Raw genomic sequence first — 17,496 nt, 5'->3', positions numbered from 1 at the left:
GTTTCTTCAGATACATAAAGTGTAAACGAGAGGAGAGAGTGGATATTGGACCGCCGGAAAACGATGCTAGGGAGGTAGTAATGGGGGACAAGGAAGTGGCAGACAAACTGAATAAGTATTTTGAATCAGTCTTCACTGTGGAAGACACTAGCAATATGCTGAAAGTTCGAGAGTGTTAGGGTTCAGAAGTGTGTGAAGTTACCATTACTTGGGAGAAGGTTCTTGGGAAACTGTAAGGTTTGAAGGTAGATAAGTCACCCAAAACAGATGATATACACCCAGGGTCTGAAGTAGGTGGTTGAAGAGTTTGTGGAGGCATTAGTAATGATCTTTCAAGAATCACTAGAATTCTGGAATGGAGTCAATCGTTAAGGAATTGTCGGGGTAATTGGAGGCACATAATATAATAGGCCAGTGTCAGCATGGTTTCCTTAAGGGAAAATCACGCCTAACAATTCTGTTGGAATTCTTTGAAGAAATAACAAGTAGGAGAGACAAAGGAGAATTGATTGATGTTCTTTATTTGTTTTTTCAGACGGCCTTTGACAAGGTGCTGCACGTAAGGCTGCTTGACAATTTAAGAGTCCTGGTATTACAGGAAAGATACTAGCATGAATAAAGCAGTGGTTGATTGACAGGAGGCAAAGAGTGGGAATAAAGGGAGCTTTTTTATGGTTGGCTGCCAGTGACTTGTGGTGTTCCACATGGGTCTGTGTTGGGGCCACCCATTTTTATGTTATACATCAATGACTTGGATGGTGGAATTGATGGCTTTGTGGCAAAGTTTGTGGATGAAACGAAGACAGGTGGAGGGAGTAGTTTTGGAGAAGTAGAGAGGCTACAGAGGACTTGGACAGATTAGGAGAATGGGCAAAGACGTAGCAGATGGAAGACAGTGTCGGGAAATGTATGGTCATACACTTTGCTAGAATAAATAAAAGGGTAGACATTTTCTAAATGGAGAGAAAATACAAAAAACTGAGACGCAAAGGGACTTGGGAGTCCTCATGCAGGATTCTCTAAAGGTAAATTTGCAGGTTGAGTCGGTGGTGAGGAGGCAAATGTGATGTTAGCATTGGTTTCAAGAGGACTAGAATATAAAAGCAAGGATGTAATGTTGAGGCTTTATAAAGCACTGGTGAGGCCTCACTTGTAGTGTGAGCAGGTTTGTGCCCCTTATCTTAGAAAAGATGTGCTGATAATGGAGAGGGTGCAAAGGAGGTTCACAAAAATGATTCCAGGATTGAACGGCTTGTCAAATGCATTTGGTGGCTCTGGGCCTGTATTCACTGGAATTTAGAAGAATGAGGGGTGACCTCATTCAAACCTATTGAATGATGAAAGGCCTCGATAGAGTGGATATGGAGAGGATGTTTCCTAAGGTGGGAGGGTCTAGGACCAGAGGACACAGCCTCAGAATAGAGGGACGTCCTTTTAGAACAGAGATGAGGAGTAATTTCTTCAGCCAAAGAGTGGTGAATCTGTGGAATTTGTTGCCACAGGCAGCTGAGGCGGCCAAGTTTTTACATATATTTAAGGCAGAGGTTGAAAGATTCTTGATTGATCAGGGCATGAAGGGACACGGGGAGAAAGCAGGAGATTGGGACAGAGAGGGAAAATGGATCAGCAATGATGAAATGGCAGAGCAGACTCAATGGGCCAAATGGCCTAATTCTGCTCCTATATCTTATGGTCTTCGTGTACTGAGATCAGCAACAGTGGATCATGTCTCCGTACTGCCAGTTTGTGTTCCTGTAAATGAGTTCTGTTAACTCCATAAACAAACATCTTGAAATGGTCACCATCACCATATCCCTAACAGCCAAAGAAACGCGAGCTAATGGAGTTAAAGATCAGCTGAAGGGGTAGGCAATCAGGACTGAGGCAAGCGAACGGGGCGGGGGAGGGTGCTATATAAATGCAAGCTTTCCCAGAGTGAAGCACCAGCAACTGCCGCTGAGGCTGCCCTGACGCTGAGGCTGTCCTGCCGCTGAGGCTGTCCTGATGGGTGATGAAACATCTGCAAGCTAATTACCAAGCTTGGGGAACACTGCAACATCCAACAACAGAATCCTGTTTGCCCTCGGTTTACAGAAAAGCATTCTGTGCTTCCCAGTGTGCATCAACACCTATTTTTTTTTTAAGCGTGTCGTACCATTCTTGGCTGGCACGTGGTGTCAGGATTAACCGGGTCACGTTATGAACATTCCTGACTCGACCCTTGTATTTTTTACGAGGCCGAGTGGCTAGCTCGACATTCAACCCGGCACGGATGGAAAATGTGCTCGGGGGTGGCCCGACCTGGATTCGAACTTGGAAACCTTCACTCTGGAGTCCAGCGCTGATCGCACTGCACCACCAGCCGGCATCAACACCTATGTTAAACATTTTTCTCCATAATTCATAGCTTCATGAGAACATCAGACAAGCTCCAAGCAACAGATGAAATATCATTTTATTCAATACACATATATTATAATAATTATATAAATGCCACATTATCAGACCTGCCTTTCCCATGAAATGGGTTTACAAACAAGTCATCATGAACTGGCATTTGCACAACCTGGCTATGATGTGGCATGCACATATAGTACATTGCCAGCCTACAACATGAGTCAAACCACCTTGACCCCTTTCTCCCCAGTCATCCCTGACGAGCACACCACAAAACTCTGGCCTTTGAAACAGAAAATCACTTTGGGTAGAAGAAAAAATATATACACACATTACCTCCACCCTCACCATTCCCAACATCCTTTGCTCCCACCAGATTTACAAACTCACTCTCTGTTCCATGTTGATAAATACAGTGCTGTGCAAACGTCGTAGGCACCCTAGCTATATTTATGTGCTGAAGACTTTTGCACAGTACTGTGTATTCAACCTTTCCTGACAGACATTCCCATCAACAGGTGGTGAGCAAGTGTGTAAAGCAACCAATGTGTGTAAATCCTAAACACGAGATTCTGCATGGGAATCCAGAGCAACTCACGCCGAAGGAACTCAGCAGGTCAGGCAGCATCTATGGAAGGGAATAAACAGTCAACATTTCAGGCCAAGACCCAATGAGTCCCGATGAAGAGGCTCGCCCCAAAACATTAACTGTTTATCCCTCTCCATAGACGCTGCCTGACCTGTTGAGATCCTCCACCATTTTGTGTGTGTTGCAATGACCTCTGCATCTTGCAGGTGAACAAGCACAATCGATGCCCCGCAATTTGCCAAAACACACCTGCAGATGCCATTCTCTTTCTCGTCACTGGATAACAATGTTGTCCCATCCAGATATCCCCCTCTGCTGGCTGAGTTTGCAGATGTATCTGTTTTTACATGTCTGCTCCCCCCCATTGAACCCCACAACCTCTTCCATTTCACATATCATTTCACACAGAGGACGGCATACAAAATATTTGTATATTGTTGAATTACATAAAAATATTTAAAGACTATGTTCAGTTCATTTAGTGTTAGTTCTTTGCTTTGCTCTGGCCACAAGGCTGAGCTTTTGAAGGCAATACTGAATGCCAACCATGGTTCTGATTTAAAACAGCATGTTTCAGCCATGTTTGCTTCTCTGGTGTGGGCTTTTACGTCAATGCTGGAGAGTTTGTGGTGTGCCAGTTGGTTCAGGGATGACGTTTAACCTCAGCAACTTGTGACGGTAGCATCCAAACCTGAGCGCTTCGTGATGTTCAACTTATTCACCTCCTCAGCAGTCGTCGGGTGGATGGCCACAGTGGATGTCAGCTCAGAGTACGTGGCGTTGCATCTGTAGGAAAACATACAAGATTAAATCTCGAATGAAATATACACTTACACGAGTCAATCCTTATTTGGGACTTAACTTACTGCCCATTACGCTACTGATGTTTATGGCAGCAATGAAGGTCCTCCATCTCTGGTGGTGTTCAGGGCTTCCTTCAACATGTCAGAACCTCTCTGTTTTCACTATGGTCAATCATGCAAGTCCTGGATGGAGACTCAGGAACACTGTCGTATTCAGATGTAGAAGAATTCCTCATTTCTGTTTCCATAACTATCTTGTTTTACCAGTCAGGGTTGTTAACCCTGAGCTGAACCCCCAAACCTGAAGGACCACTCTTAGTCTGGCCTCTACACCTTAACCTGTTTGGTATGGGTGACAAATCCCTGACTCCAGTCAACATACCTCTCTGAGTCATTGGGGCATGAAAGCCTCCGAACCACGACAAGGTTGTGGTCCTCTTGGAGGTCCGTGGCTAAAACTACACAGAAAGGGCCAGTACGGTAGCGTAGTACACCACTCTGCAGTATCTGCGATTCGGGTTCAATTCCCAGTACAGCCTGAGAGGAGCTTGTACGTTCTCCCTGTGAACGCCAGGCGCTCTGGTCTTCTCCCACATTCCATAGAAGTACTGGTCAGTAGGTTAATCGGTCTTGTAAATTGTCCCATGATTAGACTAGGATTAAATCGGGGGGATTTCTGGGCGTTGCATCTTGAAGGGCTGATTGTACCTGTTCCGCACTGAATCTCAATCAATAGATAAATAAATAAAACAAGGGTGCTCTTCACTGGTTAAATGGTGAAATTAGCATGCAAAGGCCTAGACCACTGATCCAGGGACCCAAGTCAATAGACAATAGGTGCAGGAGTAGGCCATTTGGCCCTTCGAGCCAGCACCACCATTCACTGTGATCATGGCTGATCATCCACAATCAGTACCCTGTTCTCTGCCTTCTCCCCATATCCCTTGACTCCGCTATCTTTAAGAGCTCTATCTAACTCTTTCTTGAAAGAATCCAGAGAACTGGCCTCCACTGCCTTCTGAGGCAGAGCATTCCACAGATCCACAACCCTCTGTATGAAAAAGTTTTTCCTCAACTCTGTTCTAAATGGTCTACCCCTTATTCTTAAACTGTGACCTCTTGTTCTCAACTCCCCCAACATCAGGAACATGTTTCCTGCCTCTAGCGTGTCCAATGCATTAATAATCTTATATGTTTCAATCAGATCCCCTCTCATTCTTCTAAATTCCAGTGTATACAAGCCCAGTCGCTCCAATCTTTCAATATATGACATTCCTGTCATCCTGAGAATTAACCCAGTAAACCTATGCTGCATTCCCTCCATAGCAAGAATGACCCTCCTCAAATCTGGAGACTAAAACTGCACACAGTACTCCAGGTGGGGTCTCACCAGGGCCTTGTACAACTGCAGGAGGACCTCTTTGCTCCTATACTCAACTCCCCTTGTTATGAAGGTCAACATGCCATTAGCTTTCTTCACTGCCTGCTGTGCCTGTATGCTTACTTTCAGTGACTGATGAACAAGGACACCCAGATCTCATTGTACTTCCCCTTTTCCTAATTTGACACTATTCAGATAGTAATCTGCCTTCCTGTTCTTGCCACCAAAGTGGATTACCCTCGCATTTATCCACATTAAACCTCATCTGCCATGCATCTGCCCACTCACCCAACCTGTCCAAGTCACCCTGTATTCTCATAACATCCTCCTCACATTTCACACTGTCACCCAGTTTTGTGTCATCTGCAAATTTGCTAATGTTACTTTTAATCTCTTCCTCTTCCTTCTTTATCCTTCTTCCTCTTTAGAAGAATCCTTCTTCCTCTTTAGAATGAACTGATCCTGCACCTTCTGTATTATTCCCAGAAATAGTCAGGAAACCATTACAGCAGCTGGAGAAATTAAATTCAACTAAGTGATATAATACACACCTCAGCAAAACTGCATGGAGTCATACAGCACAGAATTGGACTTTAAGGCACAATTGGCTCACACCAAGCAAGAAGCCCAACTACGATGGTCTCGTTTGACCCATAACCCTCTAAACCTGTCCTAACCAGGCACCTGTCCAAATGTCTTTTGAATGTTGTTATCGTACCTACCTCAACCATTTCCTCTAGCTTCTCATTCCTTAAACAGATTGCCAAACTGGTTTAATGATACCCTTTATCTTTGTTTCCATTCTTTATCTAAATCTACAAACCCCTCCTCTTATAGGATTGCCTGGCGTTCAATCAATGGTATGCACCCAGATGATAGTATTTTTGATATGGAAAAACTAATCTCAAATCCCAACAAGTAATTGGAATCAACACACACAAAATGTTTGAGGAACTCAGCAGGTCAGCCAGGATCTATAGAAATTAATAAACCGAAGATGTTCAGGCCAAGGCTCTTCTTCAGGATTGGAAAGGAAGGGGGAAGATGCCAGAATAAAAAGATGAGGGGAGGAGAGAGAGGCAAGCTGGAAGGTGATAGGTGAAGCTAGGCAGTTGGGAAAGGTCAAGGGCTGGAGAAGAAAGAGTCTGATAGGAGACTAGAGTGGACAATAGGAGAAAGGGAGGGAGGAGAGGCAGGTGACAAGGAGTGAAAGGAATAGAGGAAGGGGAGGGGGGAGGGAAAATTTGGTCACTGGAAGGAGAAAACAACATTTATGCCATTAGGCCACTAGAGGCTACCCAGATCTTACTCCTCCACCCTGAGAGTGGCCTCATCTTGGCACAAGAAGAGGCAATGGATCCACACGTTGGGACAGGATTGGGAATCGGAATTAAAATGCTTGGCCCCCTCCACCACTCCTTCTTCAGGACTTGGCCCAAAATGTTGACTGTTTACTCTTTCCCATAGATGCTGCCTGGCCTACTGAGTTCCTCCAACATTTTGTGTGTATTACTTTGATTTCCAGCAGCTGCAGATTTTCTCTTATTTGGCACCCAGAGAAAGCTCACGCATTCAAGGGGAGAATGTACAAACTCCTTACAGGCAGTGGCAGGAATTGAATCCAGGTTGCCTGTACTGTAAATCCTACTATCAGGGCAGCATGATAGGATATATAGATAGGGTGCCTGTGACCTTTATACAGCACTGAAGTAAGTTTACGTATTGCACTGTACCACTGTCGCAAAACAAAAATAAATTCCGTGACATATTTGAGTGATGATTAACATGATATGGGTCTCTATTTTGCACTGAGAATGGGAAGGGGGCAGAGAGTGGGGAATCATGGTTGGGAAAAGGGGAAGGATAGGAGGGATTGGAAAGCACCAGAGAGACATTCTGTAATGATCAATAAACCAATTGTTTGGAATCAAATGACCTGGCTTGGTGTCTCAGGGCTGAGCATTTCTGCACCCGTGCCAACCTCCTCACCTGCCCCTGGCACTTAAGAGAAGTATGAATAGGTACATGTTGAATGGAGAGCAATGGACCAGGTCAATAGGCAGACTAACAGTTCAGCACAGAATGGATGGGCTGAAAGGCCTATTTCTCTGCTGCAGTACTCTATAACCCCATTTGTAGTCAGGCATGACAGTTCACAGACTTTGCAATATTAGCAACAGATTGCTCAGCCAGAGGAACATAACTGCACGTCATGGCCATATCATTTCCTACAGAGATACTGCCTTTGTTTTACATGCTACCCTCCTCCGTCTTATCTGTTAGCCAGACTAGTTTGTTTCTTTCTTCCCCAGTTCTGATGAAATGGTCCCAGATCAGGATTGTTAACTGTTCCTCTCGCCACTGATGCAGCCTCAGCTGCTGAGTTTTTCCAGCATTTTCAGTTTTTATTTCAGGTTTCTGGCCTCTGCAGTTTTTAAAAGATATTTTCACTTGTGGTATTTTTGTTGTTGTTCCTTATCGCGCCTTGCGGCACTTCGGGCTGCATTTTTGCCATTTCTTTTTTGACAGTTTTTTACGAGGTCGGGTTTCTAGCTCAAGATAGCACGGATGGAAAATGTGCAAGGAGCCAGCCAAATTCGAACGCAGGACCACTCGGCTCAAAGTCCAGAGCTGTTGCCACTACACCACCAGCCAGCTTTGTATTGTTTTTGAAGTGTCCTAAATACTCAAATAAAACTTAACTGAATCTTTGCGTTGAAAACATTCTGACAGGCTGCATCACTGTCTCGGGGGGGAGGGGCAACTGCACAGGATCGAAAGAAGCTGCAGTAAGTTGTAAAATCAGTCAGCTCCATCTTGGGTACTAGCCTCTATAGCATCCAAGATTTCTTCAAGGATTGGTGCCTCAGAGAGGCAGCGTCCATCATTAAGGACCCCCATCACCCAGGACATGCCCTCTTTTCATTGTTACCAGCAGGAAGGAGGTACAGGAGCCTGAAGGCACACACTCAATGATTCAGCAACAGCTTCTTCGCCTCTGCCATCTGATTTCTGAATGGACATTAAACCCCTAAACACTACCTCACTTTTTAAAATATTATTTCTGTTTTTGGACTTTTTAATTTAAAAAAGTGGGCACGTGGCCAAGTGGTTAAGACATTGGACTGGCTACCTGAAGGTCGTGAGTTCAAGCCCCAGCCGAAGGAATGTACTGTGTCCTTGAGCAAGGGACTTAATCACACATTGCTCTGCGATGACACTGGTGCCAAGCTGTATGGGTTCTAATGCCCTTCGCTTGGACAACACTGGTGTCGTGGACCGGGGAGACTTGCAGCATGGGCAACTGCTGGTCTTCTATACAACCTTGCCCAGGCCTGCACCCTGGAGAGTGAAGACTTTCCAGGCGCAGATCCATGGTCTCGCAAGACTAATGGATGCCTTTAATTTAACCAATGAATATGCATAATTGATTTACTTTTTTCTCTATTAATATGTAATGCATTGCACTGCTGCTGCAAAGTTAACAAATTTCATGACATATGCCGGTGATGTTAAAACTTATTCTGTTTCTGATAATTAATTGCACAAGAAATTAAGAAGATAAATATCGTGGCACGGGTAGCCAAGTAGTTAGCACAACGCTTTACAGTACCAGCGACCCAGGTTCAATTCCCACCACTGCATGTAAGGAGTTTGTATGTTGTCTCCGTGATCACATGGGTTTCCTCCCACAGTCCAAAGATGTACCAGTTGGTAAGTTAATTGGTCATTGTTTCTTTTGCCTGTTGTACATTGATAACATAAGATGCCTCGGGCCTGGTACCCTTGTTTGGTGGCACGACAGGCAGTGTGAGTGCTGCGTGGTTGTAGCGAAGACTAGGCCTCAAGCCGTGGGCTTGCCTGCTGCAGTCCAGGAGCCCTCCAGTGTTCGATTGGTGGAATGACATGCTAGATTGCAGTGGCTGCACACTGCTGAGAATCTGTATAATTAGGGTCTTGGATTACAGGTGTCCCCCGCTTTACGGAAGTTCGCTTTACGCCACTTCGCTTTTACGAAAGACCTACATTAGTACCTGTTTTCGCTAACCGAAAGAAATGCGAAGAGGATTTTCGCTTTTACGAAAAAAGGCACCCGCTTTAAACTTGTGTTTACCCGGAGAAAGACTACCATGACCGTGAAGCCCTGTGCGGGCAAGTGTGTACGCATGCGTGTTTTTTTTTAGGTTTTATGTGTTATTTTTTAATTAAGTGCATTAGTGAACATAGCAAGATCAGAATTGCTGATAAAGTCAACTATTTCCTAAAGAGAACTCTGCTAGGTCAATCAGATGGTTCACTGCTGCTCAGCAATAGAACACAAAAAAATCATGTGTATAATTAAGAAACATTAAAAAATAGTAGAAACACTGGAGTCATGATGATCATGATGAAGTCTGCCGGAGAGAGACATTTATACACATGCTGTCCTCCATAATTCAAAGAGATTGAAGGATAAGGTTGCAGGGTGACAAAACGTGGCAGGAGCACTTGGAACTAAAAACTAATCCCTACTGGGAGAAAACAGCACCTGTTCTTTCCACACTGTTCTCCGGTAGTTTAAGGACTAAGTCCAGCCGGAACATAACTCACAAGTGCTCATGAAAGTCAGGTATTAATCCTACCTACCAACAACCAAGCATTGCCATCCTGGTCCCCTTCCTGATAGCTTATGAAGAAGCATGTGACTTCCCTCCCAGAGATGATAGGTGTTTGTGCACTCAACTCTTGAAAGCTTGGACCCCATCGTTGCAGATGTTTCCAACCACAGCATCTGGAAGGCTGTTCCAAATTCTGACAGCACAGTGAAGGAAGCTTCTATCCAGTGTGTAGGTTCTCGCATCAGGCATAGAACCAGCATGGGCAGATACAGATAAACTTGATCATGTGGTGTGCCATCTCTCATAAGATGAAGGCAACATGGTGCGAAGGTCTGCAGGACTGTGGCTGGTGTGAATTTTGTATAGCACAGTAGTTGCAGCAACCGTCAACTGTGGTATAAACTACTGAAGGCTAGCTTCTCACGAGCTGTGGCTTCATCCACACCTATAATCCTGAGAGCCTTTCTTTGAATGGAATCAAGCTGGCTGAGGACACTCTGTGAGGCATTCATCCATGATAAGCAGGCATTCTCCATGATACTTCGTACCTGGGCTTTGAAAACCGTGGCTCTGCCCTTTTTGTGTTACTTGGTATGACTTGGTAGACTACTTTTTGGGTCTGGGAACACTCAAAAATTTTCCCCATATAAATTAATGGTAATTGCTTCTTCGCTTTACGCCATTTTGGCTTACGAAAGGTTTCATAGGAACGCTCTACTTTCGGATAGCGGGGGAAACCTGTATATGTTTCTTTTAGGTGACTATGTTTGCTTTTTGCTCGCTATTTTGAATGTGCTGTGTATGTTTTGGCCCCAGAGGAACACTGTTTTGTTTGGCTGCATTCATTTACAGTTGAATGATAGTTAAACATCAATTTGATTTGATTTGTTTTGAAATTATCCTGTGATTAGATTAGGATTAAATTGAGGAACTGCTGCGTGGCATGGCTCCAAGGGCTGATTTTGCACTGTATCTCAATAAATAAATAAATATTCAGTTGCGCTATTCACTTACGTGCTATTAGTTATCAAAATTCCAAACTATTATGAGATTTGTGCATGATTACAGGCATATAGAATCCAACATTTTGAGATATAATTAATTCTAAACAAAAATCAAGAAGAAAAATAATTTAAACTTACTTAATTCCCAGCGCAAATCCTTGAATGACCTCTCCGGCATTTGGTCCAATGAAGTGAAGTCCAAGAATACGTTGGTCATCTTCACGCAGACAAACCATTTTGATATAGCACTGGGCGGCATCCCGTTCAGCTACTGTAAACTCCAGTGGCTTGTAAAAAGCATGATAAATCTATTGACAGAGAAAAAAAATCAAAATAATAGGAACCACGCTTCTGTGTCTATATGTGCACTATATACAGTACTGTGCAAAAGTCTTAGGCACACACACACATCTACATATATTATATATACTGTGGCATACAAAAGTTTGGGCACCCCGGTCAAAATTTCAGTTACTGTGAATAGCTAGGCGAGTAAAAGATGAACTGATTTCCAAAAGATAAAGTTAAAGATGACACATTTCTTTAATATTTTAAGCAAGATTACTGTTTTATTTCCATCTTTTACAGTTTCAAAACAACAAAAAAGGAAAAGGGCCCAAAGCAAAAGTTTGGGCATGGTCAGCACTTAGTAACACCCCCTTTGGCAAGTATATCACAGCTTGTAAACGCTTTCTGAGCCAGCTAAGAGTCTTTCAATTCTTGTTTGGGGGCTTTTCTCCCGTTCTTCCTTGCAAAAGACTTCTAGTTCTGTGAGATTCTTGGGCTGTCTTGTATGCACTGCTCTTTTGAGGTCTATCCACAAATTCTCGATGATGTTTAGGTCAGGGGACTGTGAGGGCCATGGCAAAAACTTCAGCTTGTACCTCTTGAGGTAGTCCATTGTGGATTTTGAGGTGTGTTTGGGATCATTATCCTGTTGTAGAAGCCATCCGTTTTTCATCTCCGGCTTTTTTTACAGACGGTGTAATGTTTGCTTCCAGAATTTGCTGGTGTTTAATTGATTTCATTCTTCCCTCTACCAGTAAATGTTCCCCATGCCACTGGCTGCAGCACGAGCCCAAAGCATGATTGATCCACCCCAGTGCTTAACAGTTGGAGGTGTTCTTTTCATGAAATTCTGCACCCTTTTTTCTCCAAACGTACTTTTGCTCATTGAGGCCAAAAAGTTCTATTTTAACCTCATCAGTCTACAGGACTTGTTTCCAAAATGCATCAGGCTTGTTTAGATGTTCCTTTGAACCTTTTGAATAGAACTTTTCAAAAGAGCAGTGCATGCAAGACGGCCCAAGAATCTCACAGAACTAGAAGCCTTTTGCAAGGAAGAATGGGCAAAAATCCTTTTGCAAGGAAGAATGGGTGAAAATCCCCCAAACAAGAAGGTACTGCCATGCAGGGTGCCCAAACTTTTGCTTCCGGCCCTTTTCCTTTTTTGTTATTTTGAAACTGTAAAAGATAGAATACAGTAATCTTGCTTAAAATATTAAAGAAATGTGTCATCTTTAACTTTATGCCTTTTGGAAATCAGTTCATCTTTTACTCGCTTATCTATTCACAGAAACAGAAATTTTGACCGGGGTGCCCAAACTTTTGCATGCCACTGTATATTGAGGTAGGGTGCCTAAGACCTTTGCACAGTACTATGGTAATTTTATGCATATAAACCTGATTGCTCACTATGTATGGAAAAGACTAAACAATCGATGTTTCAGGCTGAGGCCCTTCATCAGGACAGGAAAAAATATGAAAAGTCAGAGTAAGAAGGTGGTGGGGGGGGGGAGAAATACAAGGTGGTAGGTGATAGGCGAAACCACGAGAGGGGAAGGGGTGAAGAAAACAGCAGGGAAGTCCTGATGAAGGGTCTCGGCCCGAAACATTACCTGTTTACTCTTTTCCATAGATGATGCCTGACCTGCTGACTTCTTCCAGCATCTTGCGTGTGTTCCTTTGGATTTCCAGCATCTGCAGATTTTCTCGTTAGCTCAAGAGGTTATGGTTACTCTATGATCTTATAAACACCAAGAGTTTTAGTAAATGCCGTCATACCAGGTGTTTCCCTTATTTCAATTAACATCGTTTTCAAAAATAAATGACATACAGTACAAAGTCCTTAGGCACATATATACAGCTAGGTTGCCTAAGGTTTTGCACAGTACTGTAGTAATTTTACATATTGCACTGTACGGCTGCCACAAAAAAATCTATTTTCATGACAAATGTGAGTGATATAAACCTGATTCTGATATGGGTCTGTTGTGGACTGAGAGTGAGAAGGGGGCAGGGAGAGGGGAATCATGGTTGGGAAATGGGGAAGAGAGGGGAGGGAGTGGGAAGCACCAGAGAGACATTCTGTAATGATCAATAAACCAATTGTTTAGAATCAAATGACCTTGCCTGGTGTCTCAGGATTGGGTGTGTCTGCATCCGCACCATCCCCCTCCACCCCTGGCACTCCTCCCACACACCTCCCATGACACTCCACCTTCACTATGCCCAACATCGTTTGGTCCTGCCTGATTTACAAACTCGCTCTCTGTTTCACGTTGACAAATATAGTACTGTGCAAATGTCTTAGGGTTTTATATATATATATATGGACTCTTCATCTCATATTCTCGATGTTTATTGCTGATTTATTTATTATTATTTCTTTATTTTTGTAGTTGTACAGTTTGTTGTATTTTGCAGACTGGCTGAATGCCCATGTTGGGTGGTCTTTCACTAATTCTATTGTAGTTATGATTCTATTATGGATTTATTGAGCATGCCTGCAAGAAAATGAATCTCAGGGTTGTATATGGTGCCAAATATGTACTTTGAACTTTGTTGATTGTTGACTCAAATGACACATTTCACTTTGTGTTTTGATGTTTCAATGTACACGTGACAAATAAAGCTAATCTTTGTTTTTTATCCTTCCCGTCAGTGGCACTACGTCTGGGCTCTACTCAGGGAATTACGAGTTTTCATGTACAATTTTCGTCAGAATCAGAATCCGAACCAGGTTTAATATCATCTGCACGTCATGAAATTTGTTCATGTAGCAGCAGCAGTACAATGCAATACAAGATTAATATAGAAAAAAGTCTGAGAAAAAATATATCGTTAAATTAAATAAGTAGTGCAAAACTAGAAAAATAAAAATAACAAGATGAGGTAGTGTTCGCGGGTTTAATGTCCATTCAGAAGTCTGATGGCAGGGAGAAAGAAGCTGTTCCTGAATCGTTGAGTGTGTAACTCCATCCTGATGGTAGTAACGAGAACAAGGCATGACTTGGGTGGTGGGGGTCCTTAATGATGGATGTCACCTTTCTGAGGCTTCGCACCTTGAAGATGTCCTGGATACTACGGCTGTCACTGTGGAAGGGTTTGGCAGCATTGCTTGTGGTAGTACTGAGGCAAGAGGTTGCGGGACCCAGGGTTAGTTTGGTCTGAGGCTTGGTTTCCATAGGAGATGAGATGAGCCAAGACTTATGAAGTGTGAATAACCATTATGAAGCCAATCAGCCCCTAAAGACTGCTGCAACATTCAACATGTTCACTGCTAGTCTGCTTGTGACCTCAACTCCTTGCCACCAATGGTAACACACTAGAGATTCTGCAGATGCTGAAAATCCAGAGCATCACACACAAAATGCTGGAGGAACTCAGCAGGTCAGGTAGCATCTATGAAGAAGAATAAGCAGTCGACGTTTCAGGCCGAGACCCTTCATCCAGACCCTTTTACCCTTTGCTATCAGTAATCTAACCATGTCTCAAAAATAGTTAAATACTCTGCTTCCAACATCCCATGAGAAAGAGATCCTTGGATTAACAACTCTCCAAGGGATATTATTTTACTTTATCTCGATCATAGAGAAAATGGTAGCATAGAGGTTAGCGCATTGCTTTACAGCAATCAGTGATCGGGGTTCAATTCCTGCCACTGTCTGTAAGGAGTTTATACGTTCTCACCATGACCACATGGGTTTCTCCAGGTGCTCTGGTTTCCTCCTTCATTCCAAATGGCCACACTCGCAGGCTGCCCAACACAATCTTCTGATTTAAAATAGCGCTATTATTGGTTTAAGTAACAATTTGCTGATAATTTATGAAAGTAACTAAATATGTCATTATTCACCAAACAATGGCCTGTGTCCTCCCTGTCAGAGTTGAGCAGAAACACCTGTATGATCTGGCATTTTTGCGGTGTGGCTAGAGTCTCGCTGGGCAGCACAGTTACAGCAAGTCCGTCTGGAGTTGCTGGAGCGGACTTGGAGGCAATTCAATGTGGCAGAGGTGAGGCAAGGCAAGGAGAGATCTAAGGTTTGATCGATTTAAGATCTGAGCCAATTTGGAAAAGTTGGGTACTGTCCATCTTGAAGTGGCAGAGCCCGAGTCCGAAAGTGAGGAACGACCCAAGATTTGGACAATTTAAGTGCAGGCCAGATCGAAATGCTCAGGGTTGGAGTGGAGAGATGGGCCGTTTGGCTCACTGCTCCATGGGGCTTGCTCGAATCTGTGCTCGACTAAAGCTGTAGCCTGCAAATAGTGGTCTTCTGGATCAGCTGCATTGATGTCTGGTGTAGTGAACTTCAGTTTTGAACGCTGTTTGTGTGCTTTTATTGTTTGCACGATGTTTTTTCTCTCTCTCTGCACCCTGGGAGTTTAACAGATTTCAATGCATTGTATTGAGTTTCTTTGTTTCGTGGCTGCCAGTAAGGAGACAAATCTCAAGGTTGTATAAAGTATACATACTGTGATAATAAAATGTACTTTGAACTTTTTAATTTGATGCAAATTATGTATTTTAATGGTTCAATTTAATTTCAGAGAATGGATACTGTATACAACCAGAAATTCTTACTCTTTACAGATATCCACGAAACAGAATAAAATCCCAAAAGAATGAGTGACAGAAAATGTTAGAACCCCAAAGCCCCCTCCCCTCCCACACACAAATACCAGCAAAAGCATCAACCTTCCCCCCACTTGCTCCCGCAAAAGCATCAACCCCACCACCCACCTTGCAAGCAATAGCAAAGCTCCCAGAGACAATGGTCTAGAGTCCATCAAACACACTGTCCATCCCAACACTTTTGCAGCTTAGACAGGCTCTCTCTTGCACTAGAGATATCACTCCTGCTACAACGAGAGAGGAGGCCAACAGCTTGCTGTTTCGCTGTTACACTCTGCAGTGTCACTTGTCCAAGTTCCCCTGACTCAAGGACACTTCTTTCAACAGGAGAGAACACTGCTGTCTCAATGTTTTTAATCTCCCACGAGGCTTCAGTCAGTGACACTGGCAAGGAATTGAGTTGTTCACAGGGCTGCACCCCAAAAGTGCACATCTTCCAAGCCGCACCTAGAGATCCAGAAATGCAGGCCACTCAGTGAGTTCCGAGAGCGAGAACCCAACACCGTGAAGAACCACTGTATGTTTCTATCTACACGTGATAAATAAAGCTAATCTTTATCTCTTTAGATTCCCAACCACCTTATCAAGACTCCTCAACATCAGGTAGCGCAGATTCAAAGAATCCCACACATCAGTGAGGATCTGAAATATTCCAAGGCTGTGTCTCTGCAGACAATGCACTTGTTGTTCTAAGATTATTTCTGTGTGTCTCTATACTGTCTCATCTGTGAGGAAATGTGAACAATTTAATTACTATCAACAGAACAACAGCAGTAATTATAGGTTTAAAATTCACAAAGGAAACTGGCTTGAATTGAAAAATAAAAATTAGACGCTGTGGGGCACGTGTGTGTGTGTGTGTGTGTGTGTGAGAGAGAGAGAGAGAGAGAGTGTGTGTGTGTGTTTGTTCGTCCATCCCCTGTGTGCAAAATAATTGCTAACAGTTAGGCTGCAATTCATAATTTGCCAAAAGAGGTAACCGAGTGAGATAATTTTACTTTAAAGTATACAGTACTGTGCAAAAGTCTTGGGCACATTAATATAGCTAAGGTGCCTAAGACTTTTGCACAGTACTGTATTTGTCAACATGGAGTGCGGAGAGAGTTCCTGTGAATCTGGTGGGAGCAAAGGGTGTTGCGAATAGCGAGGGTGGAGCAGCGTGGGAGGGGTGTGGGAGTGGCAGAGAAAGGGTGTCGGGGGTGGTGGAGTGGGGGCTGGCTGTGCACAGCCCTGTGAGGTAAATTCTTTGATTCCAAACCATTGGTTTATTGATCATTAAAGAATGACAAAAATGACAATTAAAATAAGAGAAACACCTGGTACGACTGGGTTTGATAAAACTCTTTGTGCTTATAAGATCATAAAACAAGTAGTTATACTGAACAACACAGATAAAATGCTGAAGGAACTCAGCAGGTCAGGCAGCATCTAGGAAAAGAGTGAACAGTCGACATTTTGGGCTGAAGCCCTTCTTCAGGACTGGAAAGGAAGGGGGAAGGAATCAGACAAAGAAGGTGGGGGAGGGGTGGGAAAAGTACAAGGTGACAGGTGGGAGGTAAAACCGGGAGAGGGGGAAAGGGTGAAGTAAAGAGCTGGGAAGTTAATTGATGAACGAGGTAAAGGGCCGGAGAAGGGGGTGTCCTCTGTCCTCTCCTATCAGACTTCCCCTTCCCACCCGAAGAAGGGTCTCAGCCCAAAATGTCAACTGTTTATTCATTTTCATAGATGCTGCCTGACTGCTGCCTCTAGCATTTTGTGTGTGTTGCTTTGGATTTCCCACCCTCCAAGGGGTTTGGGTGCTCCGTCTAT

At 43.6% G+C, this 17,496-nt stretch overlaps 1 protein-coding gene across 1 annotated transcript in view; it reads right to left on the bottom strand.

Moving 5' to 3' along the window:
• Positions 1-2,412: 2,412 nt before the first annotated feature.
• The window catches only part of txnrd2.2 (thioredoxin reductase 2, tandem duplicate 2), a 197,458-nt gene continuing 182,374 nt past the window's right edge, over positions 2,413-17,496 (bottom strand). The window contains exons 15-16 of the mRNA XM_063074135.1: positions 10,911-11,080; positions 2,413-3,772 (exon numbers count right to left, since the gene is read on the bottom strand). Coding sequence (XP_062930205.1) covers positions 3,649-3,772; positions 10,911-11,080 — 294 coding nt within the window. The 3' untranslated portion in view covers positions 2,413-3,648. The remainder of the gene's footprint in view (positions 3,773-10,910; positions 11,081-17,496) is intronic.

Source organism: Mobula hypostoma, chromosome 21 (genome assembly GCF_963921235.1).
Source record: "Mobula hypostoma chromosome 21, sMobHyp1.1, whole genome shotgun sequence".
Classification (NCBI taxonomy): domain Eukaryota; kingdom Metazoa; phylum Chordata; class Chondrichthyes; order Myliobatiformes; family Myliobatidae; genus Mobula; species Mobula hypostoma.
This window is presented reverse-complemented; position numbering and strand designations above follow the sequence as displayed.